The 26,275-nt window shown below is 39.0% G+C and overlaps 1 protein-coding gene across 2 annotated transcripts; it reads left to right on the forward strand.

Moving 5' to 3' along the window:
* The first annotated feature begins 323 nt into the window (after nucleotides 1-323).
* LOC144664496 (uncharacterized) lies at nucleotides 324-26,059 on the forward strand. 2 transcript variants are annotated; one of them, XM_078525656.1, is made up of 19 exons: nucleotides 324-541; nucleotides 3,446-3,692; nucleotides 4,290-4,780; nucleotides 6,104-6,604; nucleotides 7,117-7,438; nucleotides 7,768-7,938; nucleotides 8,713-8,943; nucleotides 10,724-11,199; nucleotides 12,149-12,285; nucleotides 12,593-12,728; nucleotides 13,867-14,183; nucleotides 14,731-14,987; nucleotides 15,669-15,932; nucleotides 16,676-16,928; nucleotides 17,766-17,946; nucleotides 19,699-20,151; nucleotides 21,036-21,269; nucleotides 23,151-23,339; nucleotides 24,494-26,059. In XM_078525656.1, the coding sequence occupies exons 1-19, from the start codon at nucleotides 506-508 to the stop codon at nucleotides 24,584-24,586; spliced, it is 4,989 nt and encodes a 1,662-aa protein (XP_078381782.1). In that variant the 5' UTR covers nucleotides 324-505; the 3' UTR covers nucleotides 24,587-26,059. The 2 variants fall into 2 exon arrangements, with proteins under 2 accessions (XP_078381782.1, XP_078381784.1); XM_078525658.1 differs by having other exon boundaries at nucleotides 4,491-4,780.
* The last annotated feature ends 216 nt before the right edge of the window (nucleotides 26,060-26,275 follow it).

Raw genomic sequence — 26,275 nt, forward strand, 5'->3', positions numbered from 1 at the left:
ACATGTCGCCGGCGTTAGATCGTGCAAAATGTATTCTGGTGTTTATCTTTTTCATAGTGCTGTAACTTCGCTGTTCTCAAGACAGATGGAAAAGCTGCCTTTGTCTCGGTTTAAAACGAGTAGTCCTGTTCTCATTTTTGCTATGGCCGCACAAATTCAAACGTCTGCATGAAAACTTTATCATTGTTAAAACAAAAAGAAAAAACCTCATCCACAATAAAACTGCTGCATGTTTACATTTTCTGTCAGAAAAAGAGAAAAACGTGGGATGTAAATATTTAGTTTCCATGGTTTTCAAGTTGTCACGCTAATGGTAATGTAACGGACATTCGTCAAATCACGATCAATATTTCGAAACACTTTTCCCGCTGTTGTTGTTCAAGTATGTTGTTCGCATCTGCTCGTTTGATCAGATTGATTTCGCCGCACTGATGTAAACAAGGATCTACGTGTTATGTATAGTTAAAGAGTTCCACGGAGTTGAAACAGTTTGGAAGTAGCTATAATGGGAAGCGGGGCTTCAAGGAGACGAAAGGATTTAGTAAGTAGTATTCAAGTCAGTTTATCATAATTTTTTTTAAACTTATAAACCTTTCATAATGTGGTCTTTTTCTTATTATTTGATTAAGTAATTCAATGACTGAGGTATCAATACATTGGCATCAATTGACAAAATACACGATCCAGCGAAACACTGCGTGAAACATTACAAATCTGAGTAAATTTGCATGCTACACACAATCATTGTTGAAACCTTTAGCATTGTAGCACGGTTATTCCAAGTAGGTGACGAATGGCAATATTTGTTATTAACGAAGCAACAGATGCCATAAGCAACATGCAGTGGTATCGACGGTTTAGTCGCAAAGTAAGGGATTTGAAGATCATAAGTGATGAACAAAAGCTCAGACAAGGAGTGCCTTACAGAGTTCCATCGTTCGTCGACTGTATAAAAGGTCGGCATATTCCTAATGGTTTTACAAACAAACGAGTAATCATCGAAAACATTACACTAAAGAATATCTCTGTAAAGACTTAAAGTATCAAATACGGTATCTGTGTCAATATGCGTTTTTTTATCATTCAGCTGTTTATCACTTTACGTATCTCTCGCCGTAGATAATCTGTATTAATGTTTTGTTCCGTTTTATTTGTATTATTGCCCGGAGTGCCCGCACACCGGCCTGGAAACCGATATTTAAGTTCGAAACACGACTTGAAGACTTGTCTTGGATTGTTGTGGCAAACTTTTGAAGTTGTTTTACCAACTTTATTTGAATATTTTTGTAAACTGCGTAGAGGACTTCGCTCGACAAAACCCGGGTTACAGTAGTCAAGGAGTCAATCCGGCCTGTAGGTATAGTTAGTTAAGGTATCGATATGTTACAAAAACCAATTTGCCAATGGAATAATTGGACACGATATCAAATTATGTGCAACATTATACATGTCCCACTTCAAATTATGTCCTGCTCCGTTTGCATGTCTGTATACGTTACTATGTAAACAAACTGTCGCTGAGATCGAGAACTATTATCCATGCAACTACAATCAATTTACGCAAATATTGAATTATTTATCCATGCGTGGCTGACAACTAAGAAATTTGTGGAAAATTAAAGTCGTGTTGTAAATACAGATAATCAAACGCTCGAACATTGGCTGGTAACTCGAAAATAATCTTGTATATTAATATTCAGGAATATAAACGGTTTAAACACAGAGGCGTTTGTTGCGGAGGGCCGTACATTAGTTACAGATGGACAAGTAAACGATCAATTTCAATTTTTGGCTCCACTACAGTGAATACTACAAGCGTAATGCTAAACACTTGATGTCTATAACGAAGAACATGGGCCATGATGTGTCTGATGACGTTGTTCCTGAGTGATTAACGTGGAAGTTCTTGCGTGACTAAAAGCCGAACAGACTTTCTTTGTTGACAAAAAGACAAACAAACGATTCGCTTTCTTCAATAAATCACTTAGAAAGTTGCTAAACGCTTGAGAAGGTATCCTACACATAGTGAGGCATGATCATGAACCGTGACGTTTTCTGTTAAATATTTGCATGAACTGACTCATACGTGGCTATATGACGCACGAAAAACGTTTAGTGCTTGCAGGTGATAAGTATATAACATAAAATGGTTATTTTACCGATCGTTAACATTGCTCAATGAGGCATATTTTGCCTTTTTGTGGTTGCTGTAAAAGTAACCAAATTTTTGAAAAATTTAACTGTCAAAATAGAGAGCAATGCAGCTATGTCCAGTTTTTGTGCTTTTGAGACACCTGTCTCCTACTCGTCAAAAGCACTAAGTTACCCTGGTGATTGGTTCTTATAAACAAATCAAAGCCCGAGTAGCTCTGCGTGCAATACAATAAAACCCGGGCCAAACGAGGATGAGAGTTGATGAGAGTTCAAACTCTCACTCTCGTTCGGCATAGAACTCTCATACACTCTCATCGACTCTCGTGTGCTCTCATTGACTTTGAACGTGCCCAGATTTTCACGAGAGTCGAGGAGAGTTCGACGGACTCTCGTTCTCGTTTAGCCCGAGTTGATGTTAGTCGGTGAAAGTTGCGAAACCTCTCACGAGAGTCAACTCTTATGAACTCTCATCCTGGTTTGGCCCGGGCTTAAAGCTGTTCTAGAAAACAAGCCGGTTTTACTCTCAGCGCACGTAACTGGGTTCGGTTTTGTGGCTGAAATTTTTCTCTTTATCATGACCTTTAAACACTTCTTTGTGATAGATTACCCTGAATTATCCGATTGACTGTTTATCGGTCAAAGTTTTCCTTACAGACCGCGCCCACGGCAACTTTTAAGTTAACGGATGTCAATCCGGACGGTGTTAAGAACATTCTGCAAAGGCTTTAGGTATTTTTTAGTTCAAGTATTTAATCATACTTGCAATGGTCATGGTACGTTCTGCCACTCTGGCCCATATTCTGTCGACCGTTTCCGTCAGTAACTTATAAGTTGAAAATTATATCCGCCCAAATGGCGTTAAATCCTCCAATTTTCTTATAGATCTAGAGGCTTGTGGTAGAGACTTAAGGTTAGGGTTATTTCTGTTCTGGGTTAGGGGTGGGGGACTCCCCTATTAAAATAACGGGGTTTCCTTTAATGGGTAAAATTTGTCGATTGGTACCATTTATTGTGCTAAAATCTCAAATGATTGACTTCAGAGTTATCACGGAACCTTTTAAGACATTGAGCCGAGAAAATTCAGGGATATTTTCAAAATTTCTGGCGAGCACACATCATTTTAGTTTGCGAATCCTCCCTCAGGGATAAAACCGGATTCCGGTCTTTACATTTTGTAATTAGTTGGCAAAGACCGTGTTTTCAAAATCTGTCTTTTCTCCAACCAGACTGAATTGAACTCCACTTAGTCCCATAATCATAATCACTAACGAAGTTTAAATTCACCATGTAGGCTCAGCAGAAGCCAGTATTTCCCAGGCTCTCCCTGCCACATGCCTCACTCAAGGTCCAGTATGATGTGGTGGTTGTAGGCTCCGGTTATGGCGCATCTATCGCGGCCAGCCGCTGCGCACGCGCGGGTCAATCTGTGTGCGTCCTGGAACGAGGGAAAGAGTGGTTGCCTGGCGATTTCCCTGAGACTTTCAGAGAGGCGTCGAAACAAATGCAGGTCACATTTGGTGGGAAGGAAAAGAAGATAGGTATGGCTAGCTAGCTTACAATCAGTGACAAAATTGTATTTGTTAATGAAGTAACAATTAAACTTTGCAATACCCCAGCAATGTGGGCTAGGTTTAGGGTTAAAGTGTGGGTCACATTTAAAGACGGTTTTGTGGTTATGGCAGAAAAATCCACACGCATCTACTGGATGGACACCATGAAGGCGTGGAAATTATTTTTTTAAAAATGGCAAAAAAAGGGATTGACCATTTGCTCTCTTCCTTTCGCAATTATCCGAGGACATGTTTTATTATTTTAGATACTGAAGCGGTGTAAGTAAATTTGTAGTGTTATGTTTTTCTCTTTCTCAGGAAATTTGAACTGAAAATGCTGTTACCTTGCCGTGATTTTTGTTTGTTGTTGTTGTTTGTTTCCTTTATGTCTCAAAGCATTTGCAACAGCTTTGTTTCCTTAGACACGTAGTAAGCTTTTTTGTATACAGTTTTCCTTTGCCATGCATTTCTCTCTCAGTATTATACCATTGCAGTGCCTTTCTCTGCAACGTCCGTTATATATAGTTCCTCGTGTACACACTGTGAAAAATTAATTAGTGACTACAAATAATTTGATGTTCTCAGGAGAGCCTTCCAATTTGTACGAATTCATTGTAACCGATGACCTTACCGTGGTGCAAGGGTGCGGCCTGGGTGGGACCTCTCTCATCAATGCAAATGTGGGACTTGATGTGGAGCCAGAAGTATTTCAGGACCCATCATGGCCGAAAGAAATAAGAGAAGATCTGGATAAGCTGATGAACATCGATCGAAAACACTTTGTAGACATGATTAAGCCCACGCCATATCCAGATAATTACCCACCACTGCATAAGATGGAACGGATGAAGGAAGGCCTCAGCGAATTTGACATCGAGGACTTAGACAAGATGTTTTACAAGACGCCACTTTACGTAAATTTCCAGGACACGCCATCCAATCATGTTGGAGTACCTCAGCCCAAATGTACAGCGTGTGGAAATTGCTGTGGTGGCTGTAATGTTGGCGCCAAAAATACATTAAACATGAATTACCTCCCCGACGCAAAAGCGCACGGGGTAGAGATGTTTACCGAGGTTTGTATTAAATAGTTATTAACCTCATTACATTAATTGTCGAATTTTAGACAAACAGCGCAAGAGACTAGATGATTGGCGCAGTATATAGCAAACTAGTCAATTGCAATAGGCAGGAGAAATGAGAGCACATTTATGTTAAAACATTTTGTTAAATTGTGTTAAGATTGTTCGCAATTAGCGAAACAGTTTTACCTTTGCAGAAATAAGATTTGAGCCGACTTGCATTTTGTTAAACGGAAACACTGCAAACTGCAATGCAGTCTATCTGTTTATTTGATTCTTTAAAACATTTATTAAGTATTAATATACAATCTTCGTTCACTGTCCAAAATCCACGCGCGCAATTGGTTAAAATAGATCACGTGATTTTGCTTTACCTGTCGTCAGCAAACTAAGACAGTGCAGTATTGACAATAATGCACGAAAATCGTGCATTATTGAAGGTGTCTTCAGCTTCAAAGCTTGTAGAAGTGGAAGAAAAGTATATTCCTCAAATTATCAACGATCCAATACCAAACAAAATCGAAGAGGATAACAACTTGAAGCGCTTTCATGTTCAAAGGTAAACTGCAGCTCAATAAATACATTTTTGTGTGCGATTGACTTGCTTGTAGTTGCTTGATTGTGAAAGCCATCGACTTGCATTGAACAAGCTTTTCGCTGACTGTATTTATGAACGACCACAGCTGATGAACGATTTTATGAACCATTTTAAGTTTTATTTCTGTACGGCTAATTTGTGATTTTTATATTATTGATGTAATCCCGTGTAATTATGTACTACTACACTTCTTATTTTTAAACATTAAGTTTGTTGTTTGAAGTTCGTTAAGTCGATGATCGCTTGCAGTTCGATGCAGTGTACTCAGATTGTATATTAAAAGGGTTAGAGACTGTTGTGAGTGTTTTGTTGACAAATACACGCACTTGCTGGCCTCACAATGAACTCAAAATTTTCAATACTGCACTCGGCTACGCCTCGTGCAGTATTGAACATTTCTCGTTCATTGTGCGGCCAGCGCGTGCGTGTATTTGTCAACAAAACACTCACAACAGTCTCTAACCCATAAATAGCAAATATATAGTACATTGTTTCGTATTTTGTCATATTTTATCAACTCTTTATATTCATTGGTCTCCTTATTTGATAGAGGCATTTGAAAGATAGATGCTGCATAGATGAGAGTTTATGGTTGTTTTGCGGTTTTGTATTTTTATTAACCTATATAATAGAAAACTTTTCAATGTAAATGCAGTAAAACAACCGTCTTACGCGAAAAAAATAGGGTTGATAAAAATATTTTTATTTCACCCTTTTAGGTGGAAGTAACAGCAGTTCTGAAGTCTCACAATTCCACTGACTGGATTGTAAGTTACAAACGAATTGTACCTGGAAGTTTTGAGCTCGAGGAACAGACAGTCAGTGCTACTTATGTTATCCTCGGTGCCGGCGCGATAGGTTCCACAAAGATACTCCTTCGCTCAAAGGAACGCGGCCTCGATGTGTCAGACGAAATTGGGAAGCGATTTTCAACGAACGGAGATGTACTAGGGTTCAGCTACAACGGAGACAACAAGGCAAACTCTGTCGGAGTTGAAACCAAGAACATGACCTCTGCCGAACCGCCTGGCCCATGTATCACATCCGTGATGGACTTTCGTAAAGTGAATGGAGGCAGTTTTGAGAACAATTTTGTCATCGAGGACGGGACACCTCCGTCGATCCTATCTATACCGTTTGCGGTTGGTGTAAGCTTTAGCGCAAAGGTTATTGGGATTGATAAGTATCCTGCCAATGAACTGCTCGAGAAAACATTTCAGGTGGGTTCACCATTCACTCACAGAACGGTCTAACGAATGGCGCCTAGCAGTTCCTTCTAACTACTGGAAAATATTTGTTAACTACATTAACCATCACAAAACTAAGGATGAGGACGACAAAACTATTATTATTACTAAACAGATATAATAAAAAAAATAAAAATAAAAGTAAAACTAAACAGAATAACTAAGCGCTAGTACTGAAGAAAACTATTAGAAAACTGCAAAGTTTGCGTTTGAACTTGGTGCCTCATGGGGTAGGAGCTTACCCCGATTTCTGTATCATGAAGTATTTCTAGTCTCCCTGGATGGGGTGCTAGTCCGTCACAGAGTTTCCCCCAGCATTAAATTCCCCGGTTCCCATTTGTGCACCTGGGTGAAGAGAGGCTTCATGAGAGTAATATGTTTTGCGAAAGAACACAACTCATAGCCCCTGTCATTAGGCCACTGCGCCTCACATAATATATAAAAAAAACTATTAATAATAAGTAAATGTTTTCATTTATCCTTAGGAGCTGCAGGGCAAAGGTATCGACAATACACTTTCTTTTTTGTGTATGAGTCACGACAGTGCGTCTGGAGTAATTTCGTTTGAAAACAAAACTGACAACATTGACATTACATGGGACAGAGTGGGCTTTGAAAAGAGCTTCGAAAATGTAAATCAAGCTTTGGAAAAAATAGCACGTGGTCTTGGCGGAACGTTTGTAAAGAATCCGACGTGGCTGGAGTCCCTGGGACGAAGTGTCGTATCTGCTCACCCACTGGGAGGCTGCCCCATGGGAGAGTCTGGACGAACGGCTGTGGTGAATCATGCAGGACAAGTATTTGATGGTAAATTAAATCATTGTTCTCATTGAAATGGATTTAAAAGCGTCACGAACTCAGCCAAGATTAGAATTCGCTTGCCATTCAATCTAGAATAGATTTTGTCCGAACTGGTTTTTAAATTCACGCCCGAGAGTAACTTGTAACTGGCTGTTCATCGTCAGTTTTGATTCGGAGACTAAATTAGCACCATCGCTGGTTAGCTGATGAATCTGTGGGTTTATTCACTTTCCCGTTAATTTGAACAACATGCTTTACCTTTCCGCCTTTTAACTACCAAATGGGTATGCAGGACTACATAAATTAATTTCTTCTCATTTTTTTTTTATTCGAAGGTGAGACGGACGAGATACTGGACGGACTTTATGTCGTAGACGGAGCCATTCTTCCTCGAGCCGTGGGAGTCAATCCATCGCTCACCATTGCCTGCCTTGCAGAGCGCTGTATGCGACTATTGGCAGAAAGAGAAGGGTGGCGTATTGACTACGACACATTCATACCACTAGGTGAGAAATTTTCAAACGATTTAATAGCAAGTCAGTTTGTACAAGTTGGCTTTTGATCATGAAGGAAATTAAGGCTCTGAATGTAGTTCCGCTCATGGGGGTGATATTATGAAACCATTTGTGATGGTTTGAATGCATGGATCTTGGATGTTGGCCTTGCTTTAGGCGAACAACAATTCTTATTGTAAAAGTTCTTAAAGGTTTGGAAAATAATTAACTATTGATGAATACAACAACATCACAAATCAAAGAAAAGAACAGTAAAGAAGTGCAGAAGCTCTGAAGTTATGGAAATCGGGCATTAATTGGGTGATCTGAGTACATCTTTCAAGCAGCAATGTCGCGGTTCTTACATTACTTTTCTGATGTTAAAAATTAATCAATTTCAAATTGAAGAAAACCTAAAAATAACAGATTTCCAATTTAAACAGTAACAGTAACAGTAAAAAAATAAAATTAACAAGAATAATTGAAGCTGGAAAAAACTGGGACGATTAAGATGAACTACAAACGACAAACTAAAAAAAGTGGCGATTTTTTTCAAGTTGCGCCGTATCTCGTAGTTTTTAACTAAAAACTGACAATGATCCAAATATTTACTACCGGTAGAAATTGATGAGTACCACGTTAATCATTTACCCAAGATATAAACGTCAGTGTATTGTCAAAGTGGGAAATGCCATCAAGCGAACAATTATATTTTGTTCAGTCACAGAACCTTTCTTTATTTTGTCGGAAAGGACGTTAACATGGCCGATTTTTTTTTTCTTACAGAAAGAACGGCCTTTGCAAAACGAAAGCCTGGCATTCGTTTTACGGAGAGCATGGTCGGAACGTTTAGCTCTACAAAGAACAAAAATGAAGAAACACCTTGTGAATTCACCGTGACTGTAGAGTCTGATGACGTGGAGCGCATGATCCAATGTGACCCAGCTCACGCCGCTAGAATGAGTGGCACGGTTACCTGTTCCGCACTGTCAACCGCACCAATGACAATCACTGGAGGTATTTACAAAATTGCTTAGACGATCAAACTTGTTGCAAGGCTTTAGCTATGTAGCAGGTGGAGGGGGGGGGGGGGGGGGGTTGAGGTTGTGTTGCCAAGAAGTTCACACCATAGGTGGCAGCGTGGCCGAGTGGTTAGAGCGCCGGACTTGAAATCCGTAGGTCGCGGGTTCAAGTCCCGTTCTAACCACTAGCTGGTGTTGTTTACGGTAGCCCCGAATTCAACTCCTCGGCTGCGCTCGTAAATAGCCAACTGGTCTGTTTCCTGCCAGTTGGGATTCTTAATCATGTTATGCTCATTTACAGTATTCGTTTCAGAGTCATTTTACATTGGCCCTGAAAAGCCCCATTCGGAGAGGGGTCAATTAAGATATTTATTCTATCTTTGTTCATTTATTATCTTTTATCGACCAAGATGATGAATTAAGTGTCGCTTGTCCGTTTACATCAGAGTTTTTGAGGCTTCACATTCTTCACAAAAGGTTGTTAAAAGTAATAACAAAAAAAGGGTTCATACAACAGATATGAACTTCCTTGGCCTCTAGCAACGCAACTCGGTTTATTCCCTCGGAAGGAAAACTTCAAATATCATAAAATATTAAAATCCATACAATGCGTGTGACAGCACGACCTCCAAGAACGCAATTTAACCCCTCCCTACTAGGTACTAATGAAAAATATCAAACCTTTACATCCGGCACACCTTCCTCCCCCTGGGAAGACTGACGTTAGAGCTAACAAACCCTTTCAACTCCAACATGCGAACTAACAGTTAACAACTAGTGGTAACCACAGGTTAGAAAGTGCGGGCCTCGATGCAGTTAAGAGAAGGTACTGGGAGGGAAGTGTTTTTTGTTAGTTTGGAAAATTACTTCAAGTCGAAGTTTTTGGGAAGTTTTCCAGAAGTTGGCATAACTGTGGTAATTGAGATTTCTTTTATAAACTGCGGTTGTTTATTGGGAGTCTGTCCACCGAGAATAACAGTGCATCGTTCTTTGCGGAAGAAAAAGATTCCTCGACTTCTTGTTTGAACAACACATTTTCGGATCCTTTCGCATTGTAACCGTTCATGATGGAAGAAGAAATAACTTAAGTCACCTCACTTTACGACAATTTTTTCAACAGGTCACGAAAATTTTTCAGACAGTGTCGATAAATCACTGGACAAAAGAAAATTATTCCGAGTAAGGTCGAGTAACGCGTCACGCTTAAGTCACAAATGTTTTTTATCGTTTCCTATTGCCGCGAACCAATCAGAGTTGTTTTTTTGATTGACACTGAGTTTTGCGAAGTGTAGTCGAACACGCGGTGTGAATTGAGATGTGATTTTCCTCGGTCGGCAAACTCGCTTTGTTGTCAGTGTTATAAGGAATTTCTCGAGAATAACCGTTGTTGGAATCATTCGCTTTGCCGTAGTTTATCTGTGATACAATCACAGCAGATCTTCTCAAAAGCAACACCTATAAAACAACGTCTGCAAAACGTAATGTCTGGAAGCCTCGATCTAATGTGACAAACTGTTGATTTTTCGCATTCTTATCGCTCTTGGAGACAAGATTTTTCTTTTCCGGTGTTACGACAAACTGTCGTGATTGACACATTTTTTTTTGCATTCCGATCGTTCTTAGTGGAAGAACAAAATTTTCAACTTCCGGTTTGCAGATAGCCTTTATAAACGTGGCGCGCACGCGTAATACGCAATCCGCTGGTCACTGTCAAGATTAGGGTTGCGGACCTCTCTTGGGCCCGCAATAAAGTAACTTCTTTCGTTTCACTTTAGGTCATTTCCAGTTCTTAAATCAGAGCACCGAACACATAGACACCAAGGAACTAGTCTACAAAATGATCCTCACTGGCATTCGTGGCAAAACATTTTCCTTCCATGGTATCAAGTACGTAAAGAATAACCACTTTGGAGAAACTGGACTGGACGATACTACGATCTTGTTCGTTACGGTGTATCAGGGAAAAAACTTTTCTGGAAAGCCCGTGGGAAAAGGAAAACTTTTTGTTACACTTCCCAATTTCATGAAACAGCTGGCTGTAATCGAAATAACTCATACAGACAGCAAAGCTGAGAAGTTAAAGTGGAAGTCACGTTTTGTTGCCTTCTTTACTGGCAGCCTTTTGGATGTTTACAGTCCTGTTACCACAAAGAAGAGTCGCTTTGATCTTAACGCCCCGCCGAGGATAAAAAGACCCCTTCGACTGAATGGAAAACATCCAGAAGTCCATAAGTGTATCACTCAAGATAAGGTATCGGTATCCACCTTGTGACATTTTATATGGAAATGAGGTAACCATAAGCATTTGAATAGTATATAGGATGAGAGAATCGTAAGGACAACAGCGACGCAAGTTTAAGCGAAGGCATAAGCATACTAACAATGAACAAACCCATTTTTTCGTTGTCGTCACTCACATTCATTCCGACACAAACATTGGCCTTATCACAACCATAATCACAATCGCAATCTGACACAATCTTAACGAAACCCCGAGGATAAAAAGACCTCTTCGACTGAATGGAAAACACCCAGAAGTCCATAAGTGTATCACTCAAAATAAGGTCCACCTTGCGACAACTTTTTAGGGTAGTAAGGTAACCATAAGCATTTGAATAGGATGCGAGAATCGTAAGGACAGCAGCGACGCAAGTTTAAGCGCAGGCTCAAGCATAATATTAACAATGAACAGACCCAGTTTTCTTTCCTTTTCTTCACTAACAGTCATTCTGACACGATAATAATCATGCAAACAAAACAATACCAAACGTTCCTTTCTTCTTCTTTTGTCTCTTGTTTCAATCTTCCGTTGTTAAGCCAAAAATAAACAATTTTTCTTCTCAAGACAGGTGGTGCTCGAGCAATCCTCTAAAATATCATGTAGCGGCATTTAAAGGAGCAATGTCATGATCTTTGTAGTCGTTTTTTGATTACTTTCAATTTGATGGAAACCACAAAACAATAGTTTTCTAAAATAGAGAACAAACAAACGAGTAAAAAAAATGCGAAATCAACCAGGGATTGTTTCGAGTAACGAAGATTAAGTCGGATTTCGAATAAAAAAAAACTTAAAAAAATTGGCTATATTTTCGAGATGCGTTGTAAGTGACGTAGCTCCTTTAAGCTTCTTATACATTGAGTTAAATAAACCGTTGTATCACACGCAGTGTAGTAAAAAGTGACTTTCATCCTTATTACAGTTTGAACTACGTTTGACACGTTTTGAAGGAGGCAGGAAGGGTCCGGTTGTAATGTTCCATGGAATCGGAGTGAGCAGTGGAATTTTTAGCTTGGACACCATTGAAACCAACCTTGTGGAATTCCTTGTGGAACACAGGTACCATGTTGAGACAATTCTTTTATTGCAATTTTCTTATCATCTTTTGTCACGTCCACGTGTGTGCCAAAAATTAAACTGCATTGCTAGAATGTTACCTTCAATCAAAATATGTAACACGGTTATGTTGCTTATTCACTTATTGCTAATGGGTGGTACAATTGGTTGAGAAGAGGCAGAATCTCTCAATTGTGTCATCTTTATAAACAACTGCCTTTTGACTATTTTTTTACAGGTTTGTTTTCCTAGCATGTTTCTAACAATGGGTAAATAAGCTTATTACTTGTCCATTGTTTTCATGGTTTAGGTATGACGTATGGCTCGTTGATTGGCGGGTGTCATGTGACCTTCCGTGGGCTGTATACCAGGATTACACACTAGATGACTGCGCCAAGCTCGATTACCCGGCAGCCATAGATAAGGTTCTTGAAATCACCAAGCAGGTATATTTCAATGAAACTTCGTTTGAAGATAAAGAAATATTGCTTGTTTTTCCAAATTCTATCAGTGTAATTAAATGTTGTTTATAGTGGCTATGTACTTAGCTTCATATCTCTTCGAGATAGCTAGTTAAAAAGCAGGAGGCAGACCAGTTGGCTATAATTATACAAATCGTGACCGAGGATTTGTACTCGGGACGTCTGAGAACAAATCCAGCTAGTAACAGTGTCGAGGCTTCGACCCTGGACCTCCGGATTACAACACCCGCGCCCTAAACCACTCGGCCACGCTGCCTCCTCCATGGATTCTTACAATCAAATCTAACGCAGACATATTGGTAAGGTAGGTAAGGTTAAGTCTGCTTCGAGCCTAGTGGCCCATACAGGCCGGAGCTTATCCCGGTTTCCGTAGCATTAAGCGACCAGGAGTATTGCTACTCCCCCCTGGATGGGATGCTAATCCATCGCAGGGTTACCCCCCAGCAGTAAATTCGCCGGTACCCATTTATACACCTGGGTGGAGAGAGGCACTGTGCGAGTAAAGTGTCTTGCCCAAGAACACAACGCAGCGCCCCGGCCAGGCCACGAACCCGGGCCGTTCGACTCGGAGTCGAGCGCGCTAACCATTAGGCCACCGCGCCTCCCACGACATATTGGTAAACAACTAATTAAATGTTTCCAAATAGAGCCAAACCTCAGCTGTGTATGGAATCTCCCATATCAACCTGCAATTTCTTTCTTCGTAGGGTAGATTTTAGGCGAGTGTATGAAGCACGGACTCTGTACTGGACCAAGAGCAAAGCTTCGAATAATTAGGAGTCTTTCATTATTTTAATCGTTGGAGAATTACTTTGTGTTTTTTAGTTCCAAGACTTCCTTTAGTTTTTAAACAACAACGAACCGTGCAAAAAAGTAAGCAATCAAGGAATCATTTACAGCAAGGCGCCCAAAAGTGTGACCACTTTTAATTTATTCACATTCTTTCGTGCAGATTTAATCCAATCAGAAATCGACTGGAAGCTATCCACGGCTTTTGATTGGATTAAATCTGCACGAAAGAATGTGAATCGATTAAAAGTGGTCACACTTTTGGGCGCCTTGCTGTAAAAGAGGTCTGCAAACATGGCATTTTTTTTTACAGAAAACCGTTCAAGTGTTTGCCCATTGTGGTGGATCGTTGGTGTTTTTTGCCTCGCTCTTGTCTGGTGCACTCGAAGGAAAAATTAGAAACCTGGTCTGCAGTCAGGTTGCTGCAAACCCAGTACCAGCTCAGTTTAATAAACTGAAAGCAGGACTCTTTCTCCCGGGCACGGCGGAAGCACTTGGCGTTGATGGACTCACAGTAGATACCGATGATTTTGCATCATTAAGTGAGAGTCTTTTCAACAGCTTCGCGAAAGGTGTCACAAGAATATTTCTGCCATATGACGAGTTATGCCGCAATCCAGTTTGTCACAGGTAGGGGTCAATAATTAACACATAATGACTGGTCCTGAGGGAAACAGTAAATTTTGTTTCTCCGAATTTCTCAATGTTTTTTCGAGGGGAACCGAGTGAAACAACTAAATTCTCGAGAGACAAGCCATTAAGTGGTTTGTTATATAGCACAAGAAGCACTTTAGAAGAAAGGATATAGTCGGTCAACATTCGCGGGTAACAGTGCACTGTTACCCTCTGACGTCAGACATTTTGCAATGTTGCCATCACAGAGATTTTTGGCGGGACACACTTTTATTGTTAGATGTCATCTAACAATGTATCCAATGAAAGCGCGCTCTGTTAGGGAAAATTCCATCCTTATAATAACATAAATTATTATGAATTATCCCTACAATATGTTATCACGATGCTTTTGATATGGATCAAATGCATATCATAAGCACGAGAGTGCTCCAAACGAAATTACCAAAAATAGTTCATAGAAGATAAAGAAGTACAATTTAACATGCAACTAAACTACCTTTTGTTTTAATCTTAACTGCATGCCATTTATGCAATTTTTCAGGATTACATTCACTTACGGCCTTCTTTGGGAACACGAGAATCTAAATCCTCTCACACACGACTCATTGCATGAGTTCTTTGGTTATGTGTCAACTAAGGTAGTGAACCAGCTCAGCTTGACGATGAAGAAACGAAAGCTGGTTTCCGCATCAGGTAAAGACATCTATTTACCAGATGTGGATAAGAAAGATCGCCTAAACTCGGAAGCATACAAGAAGCATATCAGGAGACTGAACATACCCATATGTTTTATTGCTGGTGAGTATTATTAATACGGCCGAACTTTAGCAGGCAGGTGTGCTGGCCTAATGGTTCGAGACTTAGCTGGGTCCATTGTGTTGTGTTCTTTAGCAAGACACTTATGCTGTCATTGCCTCTCCCTACCTAGGTGTGTAAATAGGTATCGTCGAATTAAACGCAGGGGTGACCCTGCCATCTAGGAGAAGTTGAAATACCCCTAGTTTTTCCTGCTAATGAAAGAGGAGTTAAGCGACGACGGTATCGGCGACTAGGCGGCTGGCTTTGTTCTCTGTAGTATTAATAGTAGCAGTAGCAGTAGCAGTAGCAGTAGCAGTAGCAGTAGCAGTAGCAGTAGCAGTAGCAGTAGCAGTAGCAGTAGCAGTAGCAGTAGCAGTAGCAGTAGCAGTAGCAGTAGCAGTAGCAGTAGCAGTAGCAGTAGCAGTAGCAGTAACAGTAACAGTAGCAGCAGCAGCAGCAGCAGCTGCGACGGCGGCGGCGGCGGTGGTGGTGGTAGTAGTTGTCGAAAGTTGTAGTAGTCATCGCAGCCGCCACCTAAGAATCTCGACTTATAAGGAAAAACATCAAAAACACGTCGAGTCAACTTACTTAAACTTAGTTAATCTTGCATTTAGCATACACATATGTTTGGCAATTTAATTCCCAGAACTTATTACTTGTTGTAAACTTTGACTTTTTTAGGTGAGAGGAACAGTTGCTATTTGCCTGAAAGCACCTTTAGAACGTTCAACCTTGCGAAAGAAGCTCACCCCACACAGGAATATACATGGATCCAGATCCCTGACTATGGTCACCTGGATTGCATTTATGGCAAGGCAGCAGTCCATGATGTTTATCCTTACATCCTGAAAGCTTTGGATGCGCATGCCCAGGATGAACTGCTACTTGATGCATTTGCACGCAACTCTGTGAAAAACGCAGTGGCATCCCTGAAATCAAAAGTTTGTAAGTTTTTGGCTTAGTTTTACGTGAAGTTATATGTACTATTATAAACATAAAACAACAGTTTAAAAAACAACAAAAAAAACAACAAAAAAACTACAACAACGCCAACAAAACGAACCAACCAACCAACATACAGAGACAGACAGACAGACAGACAGACAGAAAGACAGACAGACAGACAGACAGTCAGACAGTCAGTCAGACAGACAGACAGACAGACAAGAAACAACACACAATAAGCGAAATCTAAGTTGAACTTAGAGCTATAACATAGGAATTTTATTCTCTTTGGTAATTTTTACATCAATCATACATTAATTTATATCACTGCAGTGCTTGGTTCCATAACTTCGACACACTCTATTTCCGTCTTACTGTCGGTAAAATTATCAGGCAGTGAATCAGTATTTGATTTTAGTACAGAAAAACGGTCTCTTCGAGAAACAATTAGAGATTAATTCAACGGGTGGAAAAAACGGACTTTATAGTAATTTTCACGAGTGGCGCAGCCACGAGTGGAAAATAGAAAAAGTCTGATCTGTTCACAAGTACAATAAATCCCTTATCGTCTTGCTAAATAAGAGCGATTTCATTTTACTGATAATGTTTCCGTAAATACGGGCTTATGAATAAAGCAAATGTTTGTGTTTACACGAGATATGGGATAAATTGTTTTGCTCTCAACCAATCATTTGCGAGCATATACGGGAGCAGTATTAGTAACTAAAAACGTTGTATTATAGGTCACACGGATGGCTCTAAAAAGATGACAGCAACACAACCAGCTCCAAAGACAGATCTTGAAGTGAAACATCAAGACAATGATTCTTCAGATGATGAAGAAGAACTCGTTTACCCGGCTGAAGCCAGCGATGTTTTTAATCCCAGCGAAGTAAAAAGTATCTGGGACAAGCTAAGAGAGATTACTCCCTTGGAGGCTTGGCAGGAATGGCCGTCTAAGGCTAACAGAAAGAACACAGTGAAGAAAGAACCGAGGTAAGGAAAGTGTTCAATGCAGATCCGCCAATAGGACATCATACCAATGTCACAAATTGAATAAATTTAAAAAAAAAATAATAACTTAATGTGTATTTAACTAGACTGTTCACAGTCCTCTATTTTTCCGTGAAGTCGTAGAGATCATCGATCGTTTAGTCCGACGGGCCGCCATCTTGGTTCACGAACGCGAGCGAAAATTGGGGAGAGTGCAAAAACCCCGTGGGTTTGAGGCGGGATGCTCATAGCGTGGGGGTGGGAGAGCGGAAAAAAATACACTCTCCCCAAATTTGGCTCTCTTTCTTAAACCCAGATGGCAGCCCGTCGGACTGAACGATCGATCTCTATGACTTCACGGAAAAATAGGGGACTGTGAACAGTCTAGTATCTAACCTTTAATTTAAATTGTCTTTGCACGGCAGCAAAATGTAACGAACAGTGAGAATGACAAGGTTTTCTTTATAATGTAACAATCAATTTTGTCAAGATTTGCGTTTATGTCGCACAAAAATAATTAGTAAATGTGTTTGAAACTTGTACTTTGACAAAGCATGTTCAAATGTAATATATTGATATGAATATTTTGAACGCCTATAAATATTTTCGTCTGTGAGGATTAAACACCTACGATTTTCAGTAACTTCAATAATCGATTGATCATGATTGGTCGATTGACGGCCGATCGATGTCTGGCGATTGCTTATTGGCGATCAGCGATCGGTGTTTGATGATCGATGATCGATGATCGATAATCGATGATTGGTGACTCGCGATTGGTGATTGATTGATTGTTTGTTTGATTGATTGAGTGATTGATCATTGTCTTTTTTACTTTAGCTATCGTCCTCCAACGGGCACAGACACCGAAAAGGTCGAGGTTCGAGAGATGCTTAACCCCACTGATCCAGTAAAGAACATGATTTTGTCAATGAGTGATCTTCATCTTGATTGTGATTGGAGTAAAAATATGCACGACAGGCTTTACACGTTTATCACCAAATTGGCAAGTGTAGCTGAGGTGAGAATAAATGTAGGGAATAAAATAGTACTATTTAAATCAGTTTACTTAAACACTGTTATAAATCTCTTCATCTAGATAATTGAGTAGAGGAGATAGCTAAACTTTATTCCATAAGATTTCTCTAACCAGATGAAATTGAATTTTTTTTAAAAAGGTTGGTTTTTGGAAGAAAAAACAAAACAAAAACAAAAACGGATAACCCAAAGATGAAACCTTTCGAGGGAGACAAAAGGCAGACTCAGCTTACGTATGATTCCATCGACATTGAAACTCATGTATCTGTGCTTTCCCTGCTCCCTAAAAAAATATAGGCATGTGCGAATTAAATAAATGCTGGGGGTTACCCAGAGATGGTCTATAGTGAGAGGGGAGATACTCATCGTAGCTTCATACTATGGAAATAGGGATAGGCTTCGACTTCATGGGCCACTGGGCTTGTATACGCACTTTTCCATTAATGCCAATGTTGGTTAAAACATGTGGGTTATTTGTCGGTTGTGACTTAACGTTTTGGCCGTTTCTATTTTGCCAGTAAAAATATTAAGGTCAAGATGTGATAATTTTAGTTGAAAATTTTTTGGTCATTCTTTTTTCGTCAAAAGGTGGGACTACAACAACATAAGTCGAAAATATCACTTTTTGTCATCTTTACTTAGCAACTAACTATCCAGATATTTTAAAAGGAACCGTTTCATTGTATGCCACAACAAAGTGTACGAGACCTAATCATCCGTACAAACTCTATGTCAAACCTGCCAAACTCAATTGTTACAAACATTCTTTTATTATAATCATTTCATCGGGCATTGTGGCGTATTTTGCGGGCTAAAATGGAGAATTCAGCGGGCTAAAATATATTTTAGTCGAGACGCTTCCATCTGCAATTGCAAACTGTTTTTGAGCTTTATAACGACAAAATGGTTAAAGGATTGAACGGGGAAGAAAATTCTCAGTCTTCTCAGCTAGATGAAGATGAATTACAGGAAAATTAAAAAACGGAATCCAGGCGGCGAAGTGATGTAAGTTTGTCTTCGTCGATCGAAACTCGCTCAGTTGAATTTCAGGCATATTCCAAACTGCCAGTTTAGTCAACAGTACAATTAATTTTAACACTTCTTACTGACGACTATTTCTTTGCTGCCGATAGAATTTTGTAATTTCCTTTTCAAGCAAAGATTATTTTGAGTAATTCTGCGGTTTTCTGCCGAGTTTTGTAAACTTTTAAACCAGAATAAACGCCGACTCGCAACGGCAGTGTTCAAGATATCGGTTACTGTTTTTTTATTCCTTAACTAAATGCCCTCTGAAATGATTATAATAGTAACAGAGTTGATGTTCTTGGGCGTAAATATGTTTTTGGCCCTTCTCAGATCTCATTTTAGCCCTCGCCTGCGGCTCGGGCTAAAATGAGTCTGAGTCGGGCCAAAAACATATTTACGCCCGCGAACATCAACTCTATTGTTATATTATTAGAATAGTTAAGCTATGGAATAATTTACCAAGAGACGTAGTGGAGGCTGATAGCCTCCAGTATTTTAAATCAAAGCTTAAATTATACCTAAATTTTTAATTAAGGATTTTAGTTTTTTATATATTTTCAGTATTTTTGAATTATTTTAGGGACTTTTTATAAGGGGTTAACCTCGTAACTACTTTTTCTGGATGCCTTTTTTTCTTTTTGTTTTTACTTGTAACTTTGCGTCTTGAATAAAGAATGTATGTCAAATGTTATATGTATGTTTTTTACAGGTTTCGCTGCACACCTTGATTCTTCTCGGAGACGTAGTTGAGATGTGGCTGGAACCAATGACCCTCTCGCCCCTAACCCTCCAGGAGCGTATCACCAAATGGAAGTCAAACATTACTTGCAAACTTTTCTTCAACGTTGTGCGAAAAATGGCCGAGGAAGACGGCGTCAAAGTGTTCTACATAAGAGGAAATCACGACCACGAGATGACCAGCGAGGCTGTGGAGGAACTGATGGGAAGGAAGGTGGAATTCATTGAAGGGACGCTCATCTACATCATCAACAGCGATTATGGACATCAGTACAGAATACGTTTTGCGCATGGACATGACTGGGACCTATTTAACACTTACTCCTTAACTGACGCAAACGATCCCCTGGGTGGAAGACCAATCGGGTATTACGTCACAAGGGCAGTGGCTACCACAGAGACAGTTATGACTGAGACAGAAGAGGTACGTGTATATGCAGTACTCCTTATATGTTCATTTTACACGTTTTGTATTGAACAACCTATTAGAACTAGGGGGAGCATTGATAGTTAAAAATATATTTTCGCGACATTGGAAAACTTACGTGGAATTTTTGGTCACTTGACAGCTATCGAAACCAAATTCTGAACTGCAAATTTCCGAGAAAAGTAGTATCGCCACAACAAAATCAAACAGTACGTTTTTCACGACGACAAAGACATCTTAAACTCTCAAAAATTTGAAACGCAGTCGATCGCGCTGTAAAAGTTGGATTAGTATCAATCATGGGGTAGATATATAGGTGTTTGTATGTAACTTCTTATTGTTTTCATTGTAGGACGAGGAGATTCATTTATTAATTGTCGCCATACCATGTCGTTACTGCCATTGCTGCTAATCACTACAATAAGATTGAATGCTAACATAAGGAATATTTCAATTTATGTGAATGGAAGAGAGCTGGGGGCATTTTTGCAAGGGCATGACTGCAATATTATCGAATACTTCTTTACTAAGATTCTGCTTTTATGTTTTTAATGAGAGTAATAATTGTCAAATTTAAAAGAGATAGCCGAGTATGGTAAATTTTGGGTTTTAAGATGTTTTGGTATATTTTGGGATTAAGCATGATACGGTCTATACAAGTCAATTATCATAGTTTAAATGTTGTTGGCGGTAAAGAGCAGGGTAGGTTAGCATCACGTTCTGCCACAACCCAGGCACGCTCCTAAAGGCGTTTATCTCCTGAATTTCCAAAATTTTACATAATACCCGTATTGCATTTCTGGAGACTTTGGTATGTTGTTTATAAATAAAAATGTTACTTAGAATGTTTTGGAATAAATAATTGATTACCATGCTCCTAGGTTCTCAGGCAAGTGACCACATCGCTGATGCGCATGGTCGGAGGAGAGTTGGGGTCTTTTGTGGTTGAGATGTTGGCGAAGGCTCCGTTGCAAAGGAAGTTCACTGAGTCCATGATCGAACGAGGTCTGGATCGTGACGTCAACGATGATGAGTACATCCTTCTGGAGGAAGGAAAGTGGATCAAAGTGTCAAACTTGCTCAAATATCGTTACATTAAACGAGCAATCGACAAGGTATATATGATTTATTAACTTATTAATTAATTAATAAATAAATAAAAAGTTAATCAATACGTTTTCTGTCCATTTTTTGTACATCCCCAGCAAATAATTCAATTGTGAAAAAATAAAAGTATAATATTATCTTTTTAAGCACTAAAAGAACAGCCAGGTCACCCAACAATCACTGTTGTTACCTCGCCTAGTTCAGAACAAATACTTTTTATCACAACAACAACAACAACAATAGTGGAACAATTTATCTTCGCATGGGATTGTCCTAACAGCCTTTGACCCTCATTAAAAGGGTTAAAAGGGTCTCCTATTTTTTATGTCCTCTTTCTCTTTGTCTGAATTTCAATCTGCCAAAAAAATCCATTCTTGTCACAACAAAAATAATACAAAATTGACCATGTCGCACGCTTTATTTAATAACTCCAAAAGTATTTGCAGCAATAAAGTCTCCATTATGATATCTCATTTGAAAGGGCACAAAATAAGCTTTCTAGACAAAATATAATCTCTTCCATGAAAACTTAAAGCGTTTCAAAAAAAAAATGAATCACAAAAAAATAGTAAAAAATACGTCACAAAATTTAGGCATTTAACTGAAATAGTGCAAAAACGCTCTACTGTGTAAATTTTAAGGTCCAAGTAAACATTTTCCGCCGGTTCTAAGACAAAATTGGTCCTGAAAACCGAACAAAAAACAGAACAAACAGGGAATAAATTATTTTTTCTTACGTAAACAGAAGGAGCGCATTTCAGTTACCATGGCAACGGCTGGTCAGAGCTCAAGTTACGTGCAGCTTCTCACGTCTGCATAATTCCTACAAAACGAGTGTTAATCAAAGAAATCGAGCTTTACATTCCCAAATACGACAAAGGACAAATTATTTCTGATAAAGGTGACTTTCTGAACTGAAAAAAAAAATGGTGATCCGAACGACATTTTTTCGCATTTTGAAGAACGTGTGCTCATATCGCGAAGAGACCCAAACATGTGCGAAGCAAAATAAAAGATTATTTACCTCAATTTTTTCGCTTCGAAATTCAAGCTAAGTGTTCAAATTACTTTCTTTGACACTGACTTGAAAAAACCTTCTGGATCAACTTCCTCCTCAAAAACCATCTTCACTGGCTTTTAAAAGCTGGTAAAGATCGTTAAAGTTCATTCCACTTCGTCCGCCATCTTGCTTTTATAAGTCTCAAACGGTCAAAAATTCTTCATGTGAGCACATTCAAGTGTCTTGGTCCAAAATCGCTTTGTTATCGGCTTATTCTGTCAGCTTCCTGTTCTCCAAATTTGGAGTAAAACGGAAGTTAGGCAAATTTTGTAGGAGTTTTTGGGGTACCGTTCCAAAAGGACCAGTAAATGTCCGTGCGTGATCATGTCAAACAAACAATCCTTATCCTGGAAAGGTAAAAGCATTTGGTTCAGCTTTCCAACTACTTTTGCCTACGGTTTTAGTTTTCCAGCAAAGGCTTTTAATGTAGCACCCTCCCTTCCTTTGGAGAATGGTGTCATGTTGCTGTCTACCCCCATCAAACCTGCGGAATGAGTTTGTGGATTAATTGCGTCTACCCAGTAACTCACATTACCCTCTAATAAGCTTTGCTTCGCCTTGAAATTGTATGAATTTGCCTTACGCTTGGCTAATCCAGCCTTTGTGTTGCTGGAGAAACAAATACGATTTGGATATACGTCTGCCTTTTTCATCAAGTTTTCTCCAGGTGAATTTTTGGGTGTGAGAACAGCCCGGGATAGCGAACTAGTTAGTACGTCTCCTTCAAAAAATGTTATTCCTCCTAGGCTTTTATCTGTACGTCTGTACGGTAGTTTTATACAACAGGCTTGTACTGAATTGCATTTTTCACGTTTTCTTTTACAATCAGTTTGGCTCCAGTTATACTTACAGTCTGCTGAAGGGGTCAATCGGTAACTTTGACGATTTTCTGAGCCAGTGTGGCGAGGATGTTGTTGTTTTGGGACACACCCACCAATGGCGCGATCACAGAATCAGGAACAGAATCGGGAAAACAATCTACATCAATACCGGATGCTGGATAGACTATGCGCATGAGGTAAAGCTTGAACATGAATACATAACTTTTCCTGTTCCTAGTAGTATGCAGGACGCGTGTCACATATCGACCTAGTAAATGGCCCAGCTCACCACGAGTCTCTCGTAGCTCAGTTCGTTAGAGCGCCCAAACGGTATCTGGGAGGCCATGGGTTCGATTCCTTTCGGGGACTCAGATTATTTTCTTTGTCCCATGCTCGTGGGTTTTGTTGTTTAGACCTCCCATTTCGGATTGAATCCTGTAGACAATTTCGAGAAAAAAAGACAACAGAAATAACCATGAAAGTGATAAATGATCATCGCAGTGAATTTCTAATTTAAGCAATTGGAAAAAATAAAGAAGCCTAAAAAAAATTCAGGGCTTCAACGGGATTCGAACCCGTGACCTCCGCGATACCGAGGTCTCCGCGATACCGGTATCGCGGAGGTCACGGGTTCGAATCCCGTTGAAGCCCTGAATTTTTTTCAGGCTTCTTTATTTTTTCCAATTGCTTAAATTGGAAATTCACTGCGATGATCATTTATCACTTTCATATACATCCGCAGTTCATATATGAATCATTTCATATACATTACATCAGAAATAACCATCTACATAATATTTCTCAAACTTAGCTTAAAGTTGGAGGCTCGGTATCCTAATGGTTTCTAAGTTGAACTGGCAATCGACTGGCTGGGGGCTTGTGCTTGTTGCAGGCCAAGAATGGTTTCACACTTGCAGAGCCTCTCCTCACCTAGGAGTATTAATAGTTACAAGAGAATTGTGAGGGCAACAGGGGTACTGTTGATGGGCTTGCATTCCATCCTGAGCGAGTTAGTTATAGTATATGTCACCTTATGTTAATGCAAAAGTAAGTAGGCGCCGCGTTCGTTTAGCCCTCGACTCCTTTTGGCCTGGAACATAATATTAACTTAAAAACATGCCTATATTTGCAGTAAATAGCTTTACGAAATATATCAATTTAGTTTTTCGAGGGGCAGATCAAAATTATTTTGCTTAAAAGAGAGAAAAATCCTTATAGAAGAAAGTCTCAAACAGATATGTCTAACATGTCTAATTCATGTAATTTCGTTTTTTTTTTTTGCAGAAACGCATTATACGAATACAAAATTTATAAAAAATGTTGTGCTAACTCTGAATTTTTTCTCTTTCAGTTTTCGTATGCAAAAATAATTCCTCCCACAAAAACAAATCCCGGATGTGTTCAAGTCCGACGAGATGTTCTGGAGACAGACGGAATTGTGTAATAATGGACTTCTATAATGAAAATCAATTGAATCATGAAGATGATAAGCTTCTAACAACTATTGACTACAAACTATCGCGCTGCGTCGACGTACAAGATATTGAATAAAAATGTGAATGATCAACTAGGCCTCCGAAAAAAAAATTCTTTCAAATTGGCAAATTGATTATATTTTAAAGAGGGTCTCAATGGGGTGGTGGCTTTTACGATTAACGGTTAAAATTTGGGCTTTTTTTTATGGCTAACGGTTAGTTTATTTCCATTACGGTTAACAGAAGTTAAAAATTAATTTTCATTGTTTTTAAAAGTTATAAATTAATTTAAACATATTTTAGGTCTTAGGACCATTTTGCGACGATAAAGTGATCTAGTTTGTTTTATTTTTAATTACTGGCCGACTTTTTACGCTTAACATATTTTACGGCTAACGGTTTAAATTTTCCAATTTTTACGCCTAACGGCTATATTTTTGGCCATTTTACGCTTAACGGTTAACCCCATTGAAACCTTCTTTTAACGAGCAATTCCACCAATGACGTCATATCTTGTTTAATTTTGATAGTTACAGAATATATAACCCAACTTAACTCCCTCAGTGAAAAAAGTTAAAGAGTTATAATAAGTAGAAAAAGACAAGTAAAAACGTTAGTTGTTGACCATAATATCGCTAACAAGAATCACGTGTATAGTTAACCTTCAATTTTACGCAGGAAAAAAAAAAATGCCATACGTAAAACGCAAATCATTTTGAATGGTAAAGTACACACTAACATCAGATTAGAGCGGTTTTCACTTGAGTGTCGAAAGTAAATTGCGTTTGCTTTGGTTTTGCATTACTACGCTTAGTGATTGGCTTAAAAATCTCGCGCCACTTTCTCAGCCAATCAGAACTAAAATTAAAACCAATCGTGACTTACTCGCGCACGTTTTCCCGCGCTTCGTGCCAGCTACATGTATTTTCTTCGAGTTTTGATTGGTTCACTGGATTGTCTGTGTCCTTTGTAATTGGCCAGAGTAATTACTTTGGTTTTGGTTTTACGACACTCAATTGAAAACTGCTCTATGTAACTAAGAACGTAATTACATGCATTTTCAAGTAGTATTTGTTTCACGCGTACTTCTCGATACAAACAAACAGTTTTGAGAACGATAGCTCGAACTGTTGGAAATTGCCGTTGGTGTTAATGCAGCTTTATTTATTTATTCATTTAGTTTTTTTTTTTACATCCTAGTTGTTTTTTTCGATTTTTTTTTCAGTATCTGTTCGTACAAATGATGATATTAAGTAGCTTGGTACATAAACATTTCTATCATCAAAATATCTATTGGCATATTTAAAAAAGAAACGTTAAATTGTAATTAATAGCCAAAAAAACACTTTGTTATTGTTTGTTATTGAAGTGAGCACTTTTAATGTGAAGTTTATAGTTTTAATTTTGAAAGTATATTTTTTGTAGCATAACTCTCATTTATATCTGTATTAAGAAAACTCTTTAATTTAATTAAAATATATTACTGAAAATTGACAACCAAATCTGTAGTTCACTTTATACATCTATCATAGACAGAATGCCTTTGAGACACGAAATATCTCAGCTATGACTTATTCTTGCAAGTTACTATATTCAGACTAACTGAGGTGCTATTGTGGCTAACCGGAGTGCTATCTAGGATAACCGGAGTGGAAGGT

Source organism: Oculina patagonica, chromosome 8 (assembly GCF_052425735.1).
Source record: "Oculina patagonica isolate OP01 chromosome 8, crgOcupat, whole genome shotgun sequence".
In the NCBI taxonomy this organism is placed as follows: domain Eukaryota; kingdom Metazoa; phylum Cnidaria; class Anthozoa; order Scleractinia; family Oculinidae; genus Oculina; species Oculina patagonica.

Excerpts from the sequence above, each read along its gene's own strand:
- LOC144664496 (XM_078525656.1), top strand. The coding sequence starts at position 506 with ATGGGAAGCGGGGCTTCAAGGAGACGAAAGGATTTA. Across the intron at positions 3,693-4,289 it reads TGGGAAGGAAAAGAAGATAG|GAGAGCCTTCCAATTTGTAC; the intron begins GTATGGCTAGCT and ends TGATGTTCTCAG. Across the intron at positions 7,939-8,712 it reads CGACACATTCATACCACTAG|AAAGAACGGCCTTTGCAAAA; the intron begins GTGAGAAATTTT and ends TTTTTCTTACAG.